At 45.7% G+C, this 12,660-nt stretch overlaps 1 protein-coding gene across 5 annotated transcripts in view; it reads left to right on the forward strand.

Moving 5' to 3' along the window:
* Nucleotides 1–12,660, forward strand: part of RNF213 (ring finger protein 213) — a 52,350-nt gene that overhangs the window by 30,525 nt on the left and 9,165 nt on the right. For all 5 annotated transcript variants that reach the window (XM_075771061.1, XM_075771065.1, XM_075771060.1 and 2 more), the window contains 19 exons: nt 584–666; nt 1,479–1,626; nt 1,987–2,122; nt 2,557–2,745; nt 3,209–3,348; nt 3,787–3,941; nt 4,300–4,512; nt 4,902–5,083; nt 5,883–6,003; nt 6,115–6,215; nt 6,487–6,666; nt 7,208–7,371; nt 7,461–7,563; nt 8,272–8,386; nt 9,287–9,497; nt 10,452–10,642; nt 10,940–11,068; nt 11,929–12,039; nt 12,281–12,523. In XM_075771061.1, the coding sequence (XP_075627176.1) occupies nt 584–666; nt 1,479–1,626; nt 1,987–2,122; nt 2,557–2,745; nt 3,209–3,348; nt 3,787–3,941; nt 4,300–4,512; nt 4,902–5,083; nt 5,883–6,003; nt 6,115–6,215; nt 6,487–6,666; nt 7,208–7,371; nt 7,461–7,563; nt 8,272–8,386; nt 9,287–9,497; nt 10,452–10,642; nt 10,940–11,068; nt 11,929–12,039; nt 12,281–12,523 (2,915 nt within the window). The remainder of the gene's footprint in view (nt 1–583; nt 667–1,478; nt 1,627–1,986; nt 2,123–2,556; nt 2,746–3,208; nt 3,349–3,786; nt 3,942–4,299; nt 4,513–4,901; nt 5,084–5,882; nt 6,004–6,114; nt 6,216–6,486; nt 6,667–7,207; nt 7,372–7,460; nt 7,564–8,271; nt 8,387–9,286; nt 9,498–10,451; nt 10,643–10,939; nt 11,069–11,928; nt 12,040–12,280; nt 12,524–12,660) is intronic.

The following is a 12,660-nucleotide window of genomic DNA, read 5'->3' on the forward strand; positions in this document are numbered from 1 at the left end:
GATGTGGTTCCCAGACTTGGTGCTTGAGGAACTTATGGCTGGTACAATGCATCTAATGATTTTCCCTGCTCAGCATCTGTTTTTTGCGGGGGTCACCACATGGCTACCAACTTGTATTTGTATTTAGTTCATTACTGCAACCTTGGGTCATCAAGTAAGTTAATTTAGTAGCTTTCCCTTTTTCTTTTGACAAAAATGCAGTATTTGCACTGCTCAACACCCTGAGTGCTCAGTCTTGACACGGGAGGCTGTGCTAAACCTGTAGGAAGGTTAGAAAAGACTTTCTTTCCCCTCAGTTTTTTTCTTACACTGTTTCCTTTCACCATACTGCCTTACAGGATTCTGGTAGAGCTTAGTGCATTAGCTCTGAGCATCATACTTCTTCCAGTTCTCGCTGTGTGAAGCTTGACAGCCCTAGCAGCTGTAGCTGTGTTTAGAGAGAGGTGGATCTCAGCTACTCATGTGGGTGATAATGGATCTCTGACAGATGTTCTGCTGCTCTGGGATGCCGTTGCTAAATAAACTCTTACCTGACAGATGCAGTAGTGTACTGCTTCTTTCTAATAAAAATTCTACACCTTAGTTGCAGCTCTGCCTGTGAATGGAGAACAGGAGGAAAACATGGTGGAGGTTGAAACATCAGTGCCAGAAGCAGAGCACTGTGAGGTCAGTTCCAAATACATTTGTTTGCTTCTCAGCTGTTGATATGGCTCTCTGCTCTCTGTCATCCGTAGGTACAGCACACCTTTCTGTCCCCATTCACTTGAAATTCATCGGGAGTATTATTTGCATCATGAATGTTAATGATCAGACACAAATTCCTCCCCCTGCTGCCCAATCAAAATCAGCATCACTAGAGTAGTAAACCATTCTGAGGACTCTCCAATTCCGTAGTCATTTCATGCTCCTAACTTTTTAAAAATCATCTTTAAAAGCGTCTGTTATCTTTCTACACCCTGAAGCTGAGACCTGTGATTCTGAGCCTGAGGCTCCCGCTGTTGGTGCTTTCTGGCTGAGGCATGCCTTTAAAGCCATGCTGGACTTGGCTGTGGACTTTGCTGTGGTGCAGCCATGTTCAGACTGGCTCATGTTCCCCTGAGAGCATCAGCTGGAGGCTGCCCAGTGCCAGGGTGACTGCATGTGGCTTTTGCCCCTCTAATGCCTCAGCATCTCCCAGGGAGGGCATATTTTCCCTAGTCACACTTATTTCCACTGTTTTCCCTGAACTGCTGAATTTTTCCCCTGTAGGAGTCTATACAAATGCCGTGGGCATGCCAATTTGAAAGGGCCACAGAAGTTGCGTCGTGTACTTGATACCAAAAGAAGAACTTAGATTTGCAGCCTGAGATGAGAGGAAAACTGGGAGGTGGGATGCCAGGGGGACCAGCCCTTTCTAGAGAGCACTGTAATTGTTTTAAGAGGGGTAAAGGTGTAGAACTGAAGTGCAATGAACTTGTTTTCATGCTGTTCCTGGGAAGGGTGAAATCCTGGACACCACTGTACTCCTGAGGACCTGCATACAAAGTGCCGTGGGGATGCTACAGGACCAAAATGAAGATCTTAGTCGAAGCAGAAAGCGAATTAAGATTCTCCTTGGCCTTCTGTCCCAAGAGGATGACTTGAAAGGTATGTGCTCCCTGGCTGCAGAAGGTAGTGTCCCTGAGCATCTAGGGGACTATCAAAACCTGTTAATTCACTGGGGACCCAAAGGTCAGTGGTCCTTGCTGTAGCATAGACAAGTGGATCTCCCAGGGAATCTCCCAAGAGTGTGTGTCTGCTCCAGTCTTGTCACTCCTTCGATGGCTGTAGGGCTTTTCCTGGAGTTCAGGTCCTGGCTTTTTCTCTGGATGTGCTAGCTCTGGTGGCTGTTCTTTTCCCCTTGGCCAATTATTGAAAGAATTATGAAATGCTGTGCTTGGTGTGATATTTGGGTTTGGGTCCAATGCCAATAGAAGAGAAAAATGCAAGTTCCCTGTTGTTTTCTAGCCTCTTTCCTGAAGATAACAAAGGCTCGTCTGTACAGCCTCTTGAAAAAGCAAGAAGAAAATTCCTTTCACCCAAAAAACTGGGTGCTTCGGGAGGCTTCCAACCTCAGTGCTCTCCAGGAGGCAGGCACCTTCAGGTGAGGACAGCAGCAGTATCTTGTAACCTGCAGGCTTCCAAGAAAAGTCTGCAAATGGCAGCTGTGCAGCAGACAGCAGTTTTGTGTAATCTGAACATTTGCAGTGTCAGTCTCCAGTCTGTGCTGGAAACTCTCCGAAGGCAGTTTTGTCCTCTCCTGGCTCCTGAGGGAGGGTGACTTAGAGCCAAATGGGCTGTACCGGACAGAAATGCATGAATGCACAAGTGCTTTCAGTGGAACAGTGGGATTACCGGCAAGCCACGAGTGAGAGAAGTGTAGGTCTTTCAGTTGGTGGTGGGTTTTCCCCTTAAAAGCACTTAAAGGACTTTCTCACATGCAAATGTCAGCAATTTTTCAGGACGACCACCTCCTGATTTGCTGATCTTGTTGCTCACCTTCCCTCTGGGTTTCTTGGTCTCTTTCTGCCCCCAAAGGCACACCTTGTGGAAGCGAGTCCAGAACGTGATCACTCCATTCCTGGCCCTCCTGATTGCTGTCATAGACAGGAATGGCAATCTGGAGCTGTTGGTCAGGCCTGCAGCTGAGTGGGTGACAAACCTGTGGATGTTCATCTTCAGTGACACAAAACTCCTGACTGTCCCTTACGGTGTGGGTAAGAACAGGTGAGCCACTGGAGAGAGCAGCAGGAGGGCTGGCTGGCAGCACTGGGACCAGCCCAGCACTGGCTTAAAACCCACACGGGAGATGAACACTGCTGGTTGCTCCCCTGTGCTGTGCCAAAGGCAGCAGGGCGGTTCTTGGTGACTTCAGAAGTCTGTTCTTCCTGCCTTATCCCCAGTGCTCCTGGGCTTTGCTCTCTAGCTCTTGGCATGCTCACACTTCTTACCCAGCCCTTGGAGCCCACATCTCCGGCCATTACAGCCCTTTTGCTGGGGAACGCTTACTGAGTAAGTTCTAATGCTACGCAGTTGGCAGGATGAGCTGTATTAACGAGTCCTTCAGTTCTTTCCCCTTCCCTCATCCCCTTCTAGGGCTAATTTCTTGCTTTCTGCAGCTTCCTGCCTCTTGTCTGAATGTGTTTCCCAGGCAAAAGCCCAGTCCATTAATGACCTTTTAATCTCCTAGCTCTCAGCCAGGGATCATTCTGGTGCAGAACAACATGATGGTGTCTGCTGATGCTGGGAATGAGATGCCCTTCAGCTGGAGGATAAAGGAGTACTTGGATGAGATGTGGTTGGAAGCTCAATATATGCAAAACACTGAAGGTAAGAACCTGGACTGAGCTCATGACACAGGGCATCTCCATCCACCTGCCTGGTTAGCTCCAGTTTGTTGCTACTGTGTCTCTACCCTTCTGTGACCCTGGAGTCACCTTCAGTCCCTCTGTGCTCATAGGAGCCAGCAGAGCTTTGTGCAACTGGGTTTTCTTTGTGCTTCTCGCTATTAGTCTTTCTCACGTATTCTGTGCCCTTGTATTCAAAATGCTGTGGAATTGCCAAGAGTTAATGGCAAGGCGAGATTCCGTAAATACGACTGGTGCCTGGGCTAAGGAGGTCTGGCCTCAGATCCCTTCTTGTGGTCTGTATGAGGGGAGTGCTGTATGCATCAGTGATTAATTAGGTGTCAGTCTCTTTAGGATAGAAGCTGTGTCAAACCCAGCCTCCTCCTAATATTCAGCTTTTCTCTGCATTCTCGTTTTCCAGACCAAGCTGAGAAGTTTGTGGATATCTTCCAGAAAACTGCACTGGGAAAATTTATCTCTGCTCTGACTGAGGAAGAAAGGCAGATGGTCTTCCAGTGCTATATCACAGACTTTATTGTCTTGACCATCGGTGTGTCCTCCCCAGAGGAGCTGCAGGTCAGTGTCTGGAACAAGAGCTGGAAACCCTTTGGATGGAGAGAAGAGCGTGATGCCCGTGAACATGCCCTTCTGTATCAGTCTTGCTTTCTCAGGCAAAATCCCCCTCAGAGACAGACTAATAGCAAGGTAGCCGCAAAGCAGATGCGTTTGATGCTGAATGTCTGCTGAAATTCTGAGACCTGACTCAGCAAAGCACTTCCATAGGAGCACCTATACAAATTGACACATCATTTAAAGCTGTCTTTGTAAAGTACTGATTCTCTTCTTTCAGAGAATTTTGCCAGGATTTGCAGTACAAAATGAATTCTGAAAGTTCTTTTTAAATTCTGACTTTAACTTTTTTCTAAACTTTCAGTGTCTGCAAACTGCATTCTTATCTTGCATAAAGGAATGGAAAGCAACATCTCCCAGAAGAGAGGAAACGGTGCCATCCTTGCCTTGGGTCCACCTTGGCTACAATCGGTTCAAGAGCCGCCTGCTGAACTTTTCTAGGATCCTGGCTGTGCACCCCAGTGTGGTTGACTACCTTATTAACCAGGAAGGATATGAAATACCACATTCAGAGATGGTAGGGTCACCACCAGGCATTTGTGATCCTCAGCCCTAGCAGAGAGCTCTGTGTTTGCTGAATTAGCTGGTGTCCAGTCTTTTCTGGATTTCAGCAACAGTAAAGTGGGAAGCACAAACTCAGTCAGGATCCTCAGTATTAGGAATAATCTGCTATATTATCATTGCTACTGGCAGGATTTAAAATAGTTTACTCTGCTTTCACATCAGTTAATAGGATGTGCTAATGTTCTGAGCCCTGAGCATGAGAATTTCAGAGCTTAAGATAATCAAGTAGAACATTATTCAGTACAACACATGCTATAGCAAACCAGATTGAGAGCCCAAGGTTCATAAATAATTCTGAAATGCAATTGTTGAGTTGTACTGACACCCTGTGTGTGTATCTAGGTTTTAGATGTATTAGCTGCAATGGCATGTGCAGAAGAGCTGGAGAATCAAGTGCAGACAGCCCATCCAGAGATCTGGCTGCAGAAAGTGAAGAATCTTCGTATGCCAGTTGAATTTCTTTGTAAAGAGAATGATTTACAGAGGAGTGGGAGTCGGTGCCATCAGCTGCTAAAAGGACTCAAGTATGTACCACAGATCTGCTCACAATCTTGATCTTTTGCCTAGCTGTTAATAAAAATATTAGTGCAGGCTGAAAGCTGCTCTGGTGCTGCTATTCTCAGATGAAGACCTTGCAAACCTTTCCAGGTTCCCACTAGGCTCAATTACATAGTAAGCATCAAGAAACAGGTTTGGTTTTTTTTTCCTCATCTCATGTAGTTTCTCGCTCTAAATACAGCAGTATCATCCAGTGCATTCCAGCTGGGTTCAGGGGTTATTTAAAGCTCTCATTAGGTTCTTGTTAACCAGCAAGGTCTCCCCACCTCATCCCATGTGTATATAGCCTGAGAGATGGGGAACTTCATTGCATCTAAGACTGAGTCTCGTCTCTTGGAAGACAAGCCCAGAGAGCTACCCTGGTTTCTCACTGACCTTGTTTAGTTTAACCAAAGGGAAGAAAGTGTAGTTAATCATGATTATTATTGTTTGTTGGGGTTTTTTTAAAATTACTTCCTGTCATACAGAAGTTAGAGGTGTGAGAAGGTCTTTGCAGTGGTCTTAATTCTGCTGCTGCTGCTGTCTGCAGGACAGACTCCTATGCCATAAGCTCACTGTGTGAGGTGCTGTTACATGTTCTGTCCTTGAGAAAAAGCAGGGCTTGTAACCAAAAGGGCAAGGCAAGAAGGTGCATGAGAAGTACACAAATGCTGTAGCGGTGAGCATGAAAAGCAGTGAGGTCATTAGAATGACCTGATACTGCACTTCCATTCACGTTCTCAGCTCAAAATTGTATTTTTTGAAATCACACTTTCCTTCCCACAGAGTCTACTGGAACCGGGTTTTCTCCATGTCTCTGTTTATAGAACATGTGTTGTTTGGCATTAACACTGTGATGCCAGAATTTGAGAATTTAGTGAAAAAATATACTTTGCTGCTTGCCAAGGTAAGCAAAGATGTGATTTCACCTATTCCCTGTTTGCTTCTGCTGATCATGTGAATTTTTTGTCTCGGGTAGTAGAGCTGAGTCATTTGGCTTTGTCCTTTTCCTCTGCAGTGTTTTCAGCACGATTCAGACATGAAGACTCATCCAACTTTTGTTGCAGTGATGAAAGTGCTGTGCCAATGTAAGGATGAAGTCAGCAGCAGACTCTACAGGTAGTGACATTGAGACAAGTGGCAGGGTCCAGTAGGAATATTGCCTATGTCACTGGTGTATTTCTGGGTGTAAGGCAGTGCTGCATACAATGTAATGGAAGCCAAATGAAGAGCAATAAGTTCCATTTTATTCTGCACCCTGAAGCTAAGTCATTAGCCAACAGGTCTTTTATTATCTCCTCAGAGTCTAGTTGCTGATGAACAACTTATTAAAGGTGTTTGGTAAGACATCGTTGAGGCGATTGTGTTCATTGCTGTTTCTGAATTACAGATATGGTCTGAAGGCATGTCTGATCTGCCTAGGAGAGCCAAAGGATCCAGTCTGCCTGCCTTGCTACCATGTGTTCTGTCAGAAGTGCATCAGAATGTGGCTAGTACCGGCGCAGATGCATTGTCCGTACTGCAGAGTTGCCGTGGAGGATGTTAATTTAAATGTCTCCAAGGAGCTCAGGTACTCCACCCTGCCCAAGGTGGAAGTGTTGCAGTGGGGCTGGTTGTGTAAAGAAATTCTGATTTGCACCTCTGAAGTTGTCAACACGAGCAGAATGGGTGGAGGGGACTCTGCTCTGCTCTTTCTGGAACTGGAACAGGTCCTGTCTGTTTTTCATTTATTGTTTCCAAAGAAGGTAAGGGAGGAAGTTGTCTTGGCCCCTGTAAGAAAACTGTAGTTACAAAACCCTGTAAAGCTAAAGCACTCTCAGTGGCTGAATCGGACAAGGGAACTGCTTGTCACCTTGGATTGCGTTGTGACAGCTTAGCGAAAAACTCTCAGTGAATGTATCTGGCATCACGTTGCCATTTGTGATCTTAGTTGTCAATGTGATACAGCCTTTGCAGATAATGCTGCTGAAGTGCTGCATAAATCCAGCCTTTTGGAAAGCTGAAAAAGTATCTCACCTTGGTGACTTTTGTCTGTCTGCTTTGCTTCATCCATTATTGAAGTGGTTCTGTATTTGAACATTGTCCTAATGTTTTTTTTACCCTTCCCCTAGAGATGCCATAGCAAGAAATGCCCTGTTCCGGCAGAGATGCAATAATTTCTTCATAGATGTGGTCACTACCATGTGCTTCAAGGACAATGAACCCCCTGAGGCAAAGGTGATCCAAGAGCTCCTCAATCTGCTGTTTGTTCACAGAAGCCTCCTGAAAGATTCAGGTGAGCTCCCTTCATCCCGGTGCTCAGCCTCATGGAGCTGCTTCTCTTGGCACTTTCTCACCTGCCAAACTTGTCTTTTATCTCCACAGATCACCCTACTGTCCACACCAAATTTCTGTCCCCATTTAACGATGAAGTGGACGAAACTCCCATCATCCGCTCAGTAATGCTGAAGCTCCTCTTGAAGTACAGGTGAGTGCAGTCAGATGATGGACGTTGCACTAGGGGGTGGTTCAGCTTTGTTTTTCATGACCTCATCAAACCAATCTGATTGTTTTCCTCTCTTCCATGCTATTCATTGAATTTGAGTCAATGTGGGTGAAATTCATCCTGTGCTGTTGTATTAGTTATGCAACTTGGCTGGCTTGCATGTAGCTTGCGTGAAGTATCTGATCAGTCTGTGCCAAGGTTTACCTGGCTGTTCTTATCCTAAACCTGTGCTGAACCTGGGTGGCTTGGGTAACCTAAAGATAGCCGGCTGATTGATCTGCTCTGGATCAGCAAAGCTATGTTCCTCATCCACAGGCATTTAACCAAGAATGATCTTCTGTATGCTCACACAGAGCGCTCTGTTCACCCTAGCTCCTCCAGCCTCCCTTTGCAGTCAGTGCACAGAAAGCCATTTCTCACGTGTAATCAACTCCTAAATCAGATGCCTAAAATAGATCAGATGACTAATGCCCTAGAACTGCTAATTTGGCATTGTCGATGGTCAAAGCCTAGCTGAGAGTGTGAAGCTAGATGGCATCTGGCAAAAGACGGCACAACTGCTTTTCCATCTTCCAGATGGACCCAGAGTGCCCCCCACCTGTCACATGGACATAACTAGTAGTTCCATCGTAATTTAGAACATTTGTCAGTATTGCAGTTGTGGTAAGGGGGTGTTTCTCTCTCCTGTAGCTTCAATGAAGTGAAAAACGATGTGCAGCGCTACCTGTCCCAGGTAGAGCACAATGAGATCTTAGAGAAAGATGATAAGAAAGAACTCTACTTGCTTTTTGTCAACTGCTTGGAGGTAAGAGTGCTGGATAGGTAAGAGCTGGGCAATAAAACTGTTGCAGGAATAAAAAAGTCAAGAATAGAAATCCTTGTGCATTTTTAGGCACGTTTCTTGTGCACGTAACTAGCTGCCCAACTAGAAAGCCCAAAAGGAAGATTATCTCAAATCGCCTGGTCAGAACCTGCTCTCCAGTAACTAGCCTTGCTTTCCCAAGTAAGGCTTGTGTGTGTTTGCAGCATTACATACGTTCTCCTTTCTCCTGGACACCTTGAACAGGTGTCTGAGGGTCAAGTGAGGCCCGATAAGACTCAAACTCCAACATAGGAGTGCAGCAAGCAGGGGGAATTCTAGTTGCAGTAGTCTACTACTGGACTACTTTCTTGTTTTCAGAGACACTTTATTGTTTGCAAAGCTTTAGATTATTATGCTGTTTGAATTGTTCTCTTTCCTCCCTGGCATAACTTTTAATGCTTTGGACAACTTTAAGCAAACTTGACAGCAGGGTAGAGGTTTAATTTCTTACAGTTTTCATTAAAACAGTGACTTTGTAGATAGGATAAAAATTTGTATTCTTGCTAAGGGAAAGACAGGTAGAGCTTGGCATCTTGGAACATGTGGTATGTGTGGCCGGTCAGCATGCTCATAACTCCCTTGCTCAGCTACCTGTTTAGGAAATATAGGAGAGGGCTTGGGCACGTTGCTGAAGGTGTTTGGTGATGCGGCAGAGGTGTAGGATAAGCACCTGAGGGATCGCAGGGAGGAGCTAATGGCATTGGGGTGGAGGGTGCCATGAGAGACACAACAGTTTAATGTGCTTACTGCAGTGGGGATGCATTGGAGATACAAAGCACTCATGCACAGGACATCTGATTTAAGTGGTTCTGCCACTCGTGCAATGTTTTGGCCTATCTTTAGGATTCCATGTGTGAAAAGTCTGAGGGCAGCCTTGGATGTGAGCATATAAACTATCTGCCTGGGGACAGAGGCTTTCCAGAGAACTATCTCCCAAAGAACAATCAAGAATCTCCTCAGGAATCATCTGTTGAGTATCTGCAGGCAGTAGCCAAGGTTCGCTTGTACCTGAGTAAGGCTGCAGAGCTGCTCTTTGACCTGCGTGAGCGCACAGGTAAGTTTAATTGTCCTGCTATCAGATGGAAATGCTGTCTACAGAGCAAAGTCACCACGGGAGATGGGCTGGACACAGTCAGTGCAGCTGTGCTGTGCTAGAACTTGTTTTGATGCATGGCCAAGAATAAGTGCATCAGCTTTTTGCTTTTCTCTGCCATTAGGAGCAAGTATTATCTGTCCTCTTTCCCATGTATGAGAAGTGCTCTATAAGTAGTAGCAAGGCTGTGCCAGTCACCCCTAGGGTGCAGTTACGTGGTAGTTGTGCCTTTGGAGGGAGATTTATTTTATCCTTGGATGCTAACAATGAAATTTTATTTAGGACCAACGAAATTGAACTGTAATGAATAAACGAATAAAGCATAAATGATGCTTCAGATACATCACTGCTGTAAGGCTTATTGTTTTATATGAATGAGAGCTCTGCACAGCTAAAAAGGATGAAGAGATGCTTCCAAAAAATAAGTGAAAGAAGTTTTTAGCTGATTTGCTGACCCAATAAAGGACGACAGTGTGTGGAGAGCCTCAGATACTTACACAGTCTGTGAAGCATCAAAGTGCGGTAACGTAACTAATTCAAGGGACTTTGGTGTCCACCTCTTGCATCGAGGATGTCAGGCTAGCAGAATGCACCCCAGGAGATGGTTCTTAGGGAGCACCATCACTGTGGCAGTTGAGACAATGGAAAGCCATTACTGAGCAAGATAAGAGAGCTCTGAAAATGAACTAGCAGCTCCTCTGAGAATAAACAGACAGTTCCTCTGTCTGAAATCCAGCTGAGGAAACACTCTAGATAAGCTTCTGAGGAAGAGAGGGCTCTCGAGTTCTCCCGTGTAGTTAGTCAGTACGTGTAAAAGGAGCTTGGTGCTATGGCTAGTGCTGACAGAAAAGTTTTACAAAGTAGGATGTGGTTTTGCCTTTGGTTTTTTTTTTTTTTTCTTTTCCCCCCCTCTAGAACAAGACCAGGTAGAGGAGAAGCAGCGTTACCTGGCAAATGTGAGGGTGTTCTGTAGCCTCGCCAAGAACAACTGGCATCGCGTTTACCTAGTCCGGAAAATCGCTAGTCAGTATGGGATGGAATTTGCTCAGAAGCTTGTCACAGACACACAGTTTAATTGGGTGTTCCCAGTGGAAATTCTGAAACAGGTAAAGAAGAGGTGTCTCCCTGGAGATGGCTCTGGTCTCCTCTTAGTCTTCAGCTTGTGCTGCTCTGGGGTGTTTCTGCTGTTGCCTGGCTCTTGGGGGACTCGCCACAGTGGGAGTGGTTGTGAAGCTGACTTCTTGCTCTCTGTTGAACGGAGTCTGTTGTGGCAGCCAGGAGCTGTTTGGGCTGCTGTGCCTGCCCGCTGTCTCTTTGTGAAGGCTGAAATGCCACAGTTCTTGGGAGGAAGAGGAGGTTCTGTTCATGTCCACAGTGCTCACCATGGGCTCTTCCCTATGTAGGTACGGAATGGCCAGTCTAATAACATTGATCGTTACCTGGCATGTGGCGAGAATTACCGAGTCCTGCGTGATGCTGTGGGGAAAGCCGTGATTGAGTGTTCGACTGAGGGTCTTCTAGAGGCACAAAAGGTAGGGCACATTCTCCCCACCATAATCCTGTTGTGGGTTCTGGATGGCCAGTGTTTAAGCTTTGTATTCCTGTAGACAGCATCTCTTCCCCTGGGGATGCCTGGCTTGCCTTTGCTTGAAAGTTACTGTGGCTTATCCTGGCAGACACATGTGTTTGCTTTGTTTTCTCATTTGTGTTCTAGCATATGTAACTCTGAGGTTATTTCTGTTGGTTGCCTCATCCTCGCTTTTCTCCCTTTGCTATAGATCGCAGCAGTTTGTTTTTACAGTAAGCAATACAGGCACCCAGATTCACAGTGTAGCCAACTGACTGGAGAGTAGGCAGATAATCAAGGAAGCTTTATGCCCCCTGCCCGCCCATATCTGCCTGGCCTTGTGTCTTGCCACGCAAAAACAAGCAGGTGATTTCTGTGTACCTGTAACCTTTTCCCAATATGCATTTTGTGTATGAAAATCTTCAGGAAGAAGTTTGCAAACAATGTGCCTTTGAATGTCTCAGTACCATCTATTATACCCTGGTTGTGGTTTGGTTTTTTTTTCACTTGTGTGTTGGTTTGAAGGAAGGCGTGTACAGGTTGCTGCGTAGGGAGATCGCAATTTCGACTGGACGAAATGAAAGAATGAAATAGTTGAGAGGTTTCTGATGTAAAACCCTCAATCAGCTTGAGTGCTGTCAGATGACCCATTCGTTTATGGCTTGAACAGCCACTTCTGCACTATCCCCCTTCATTTGTGGGGAGAGCTTTACTGCAGACCTGCTGAAGCTGGCATATCCAGCAACCAGACAAGAAGTCTTATCAAACTTCAGCTGTGACAACTCTAGCCTCTTCTGCACCATATCATCAGTTCTTCCTTTCTAGGCATCTAGCAGCTCCCCGGCTGTACAATCTGTCCATCTGCTCCTGGCTATTTTCAGAGAGGTCACTTCCCTGTATGGAGTGAATGACTCAAATCTTCATCCCAAACAGCAGGTAAGATACTTCACTTTGGAAGCTTGTGACAAACACGCTTCATTGATAAGGGTGAATGAGATTTGAATCATTGGTGGAAGAGTCTTGTTCTTCTGCCGCAAATATGGTTATGTCCTGATCTGAGCAGACTGAAAATGTTTGCAAAGCTGGGACAACACAGTGTGGGAAGCAGCTGATAGTCCTCTTCAGTTTGGTGGGCAATATCGTGCTGGTTTTGTTTTTTTTAAATATGTGCTTTCAGCAAACAGATGCTATGACCAAGTTCATCCAGAACTCCCAAGTCCTGAATTCTCCAGACCTGCAGAACTTTGCAGCTTCTCTTGTGATGAATACACTGCCATCTCTGACAGTGGATCCTCAAAGCTTCAGCCACAATGGAGCACTAATTGAGATGGCTGTTCACACCGCTGCTGTCTTGTTGTGCGGGCAGAACCCCCTCCTGCAGCCCCTGAGGAATCTGGCATTCCGTCCGCACACCATGGAGGTAAAGAGATTTAACTCCAATGGCAATGCAGCATATTGGTAGTTCTTTCATGTGTCTGCTGGATCCTCTATAACCTAACCTTTCTTAACATCAAAAGCACCAACTTATTGTTTTAGCTGTGAATTACCAGTGTATGA

This window comes from Balearica regulorum, chromosome 18 (genome assembly GCF_011004875.1).
Source record: "Balearica regulorum gibbericeps isolate bBalReg1 chromosome 18, bBalReg1.pri, whole genome shotgun sequence".
NCBI lineage: Eukaryota > Metazoa > Chordata > Aves > Gruiformes > Gruidae > Balearica > Balearica regulorum.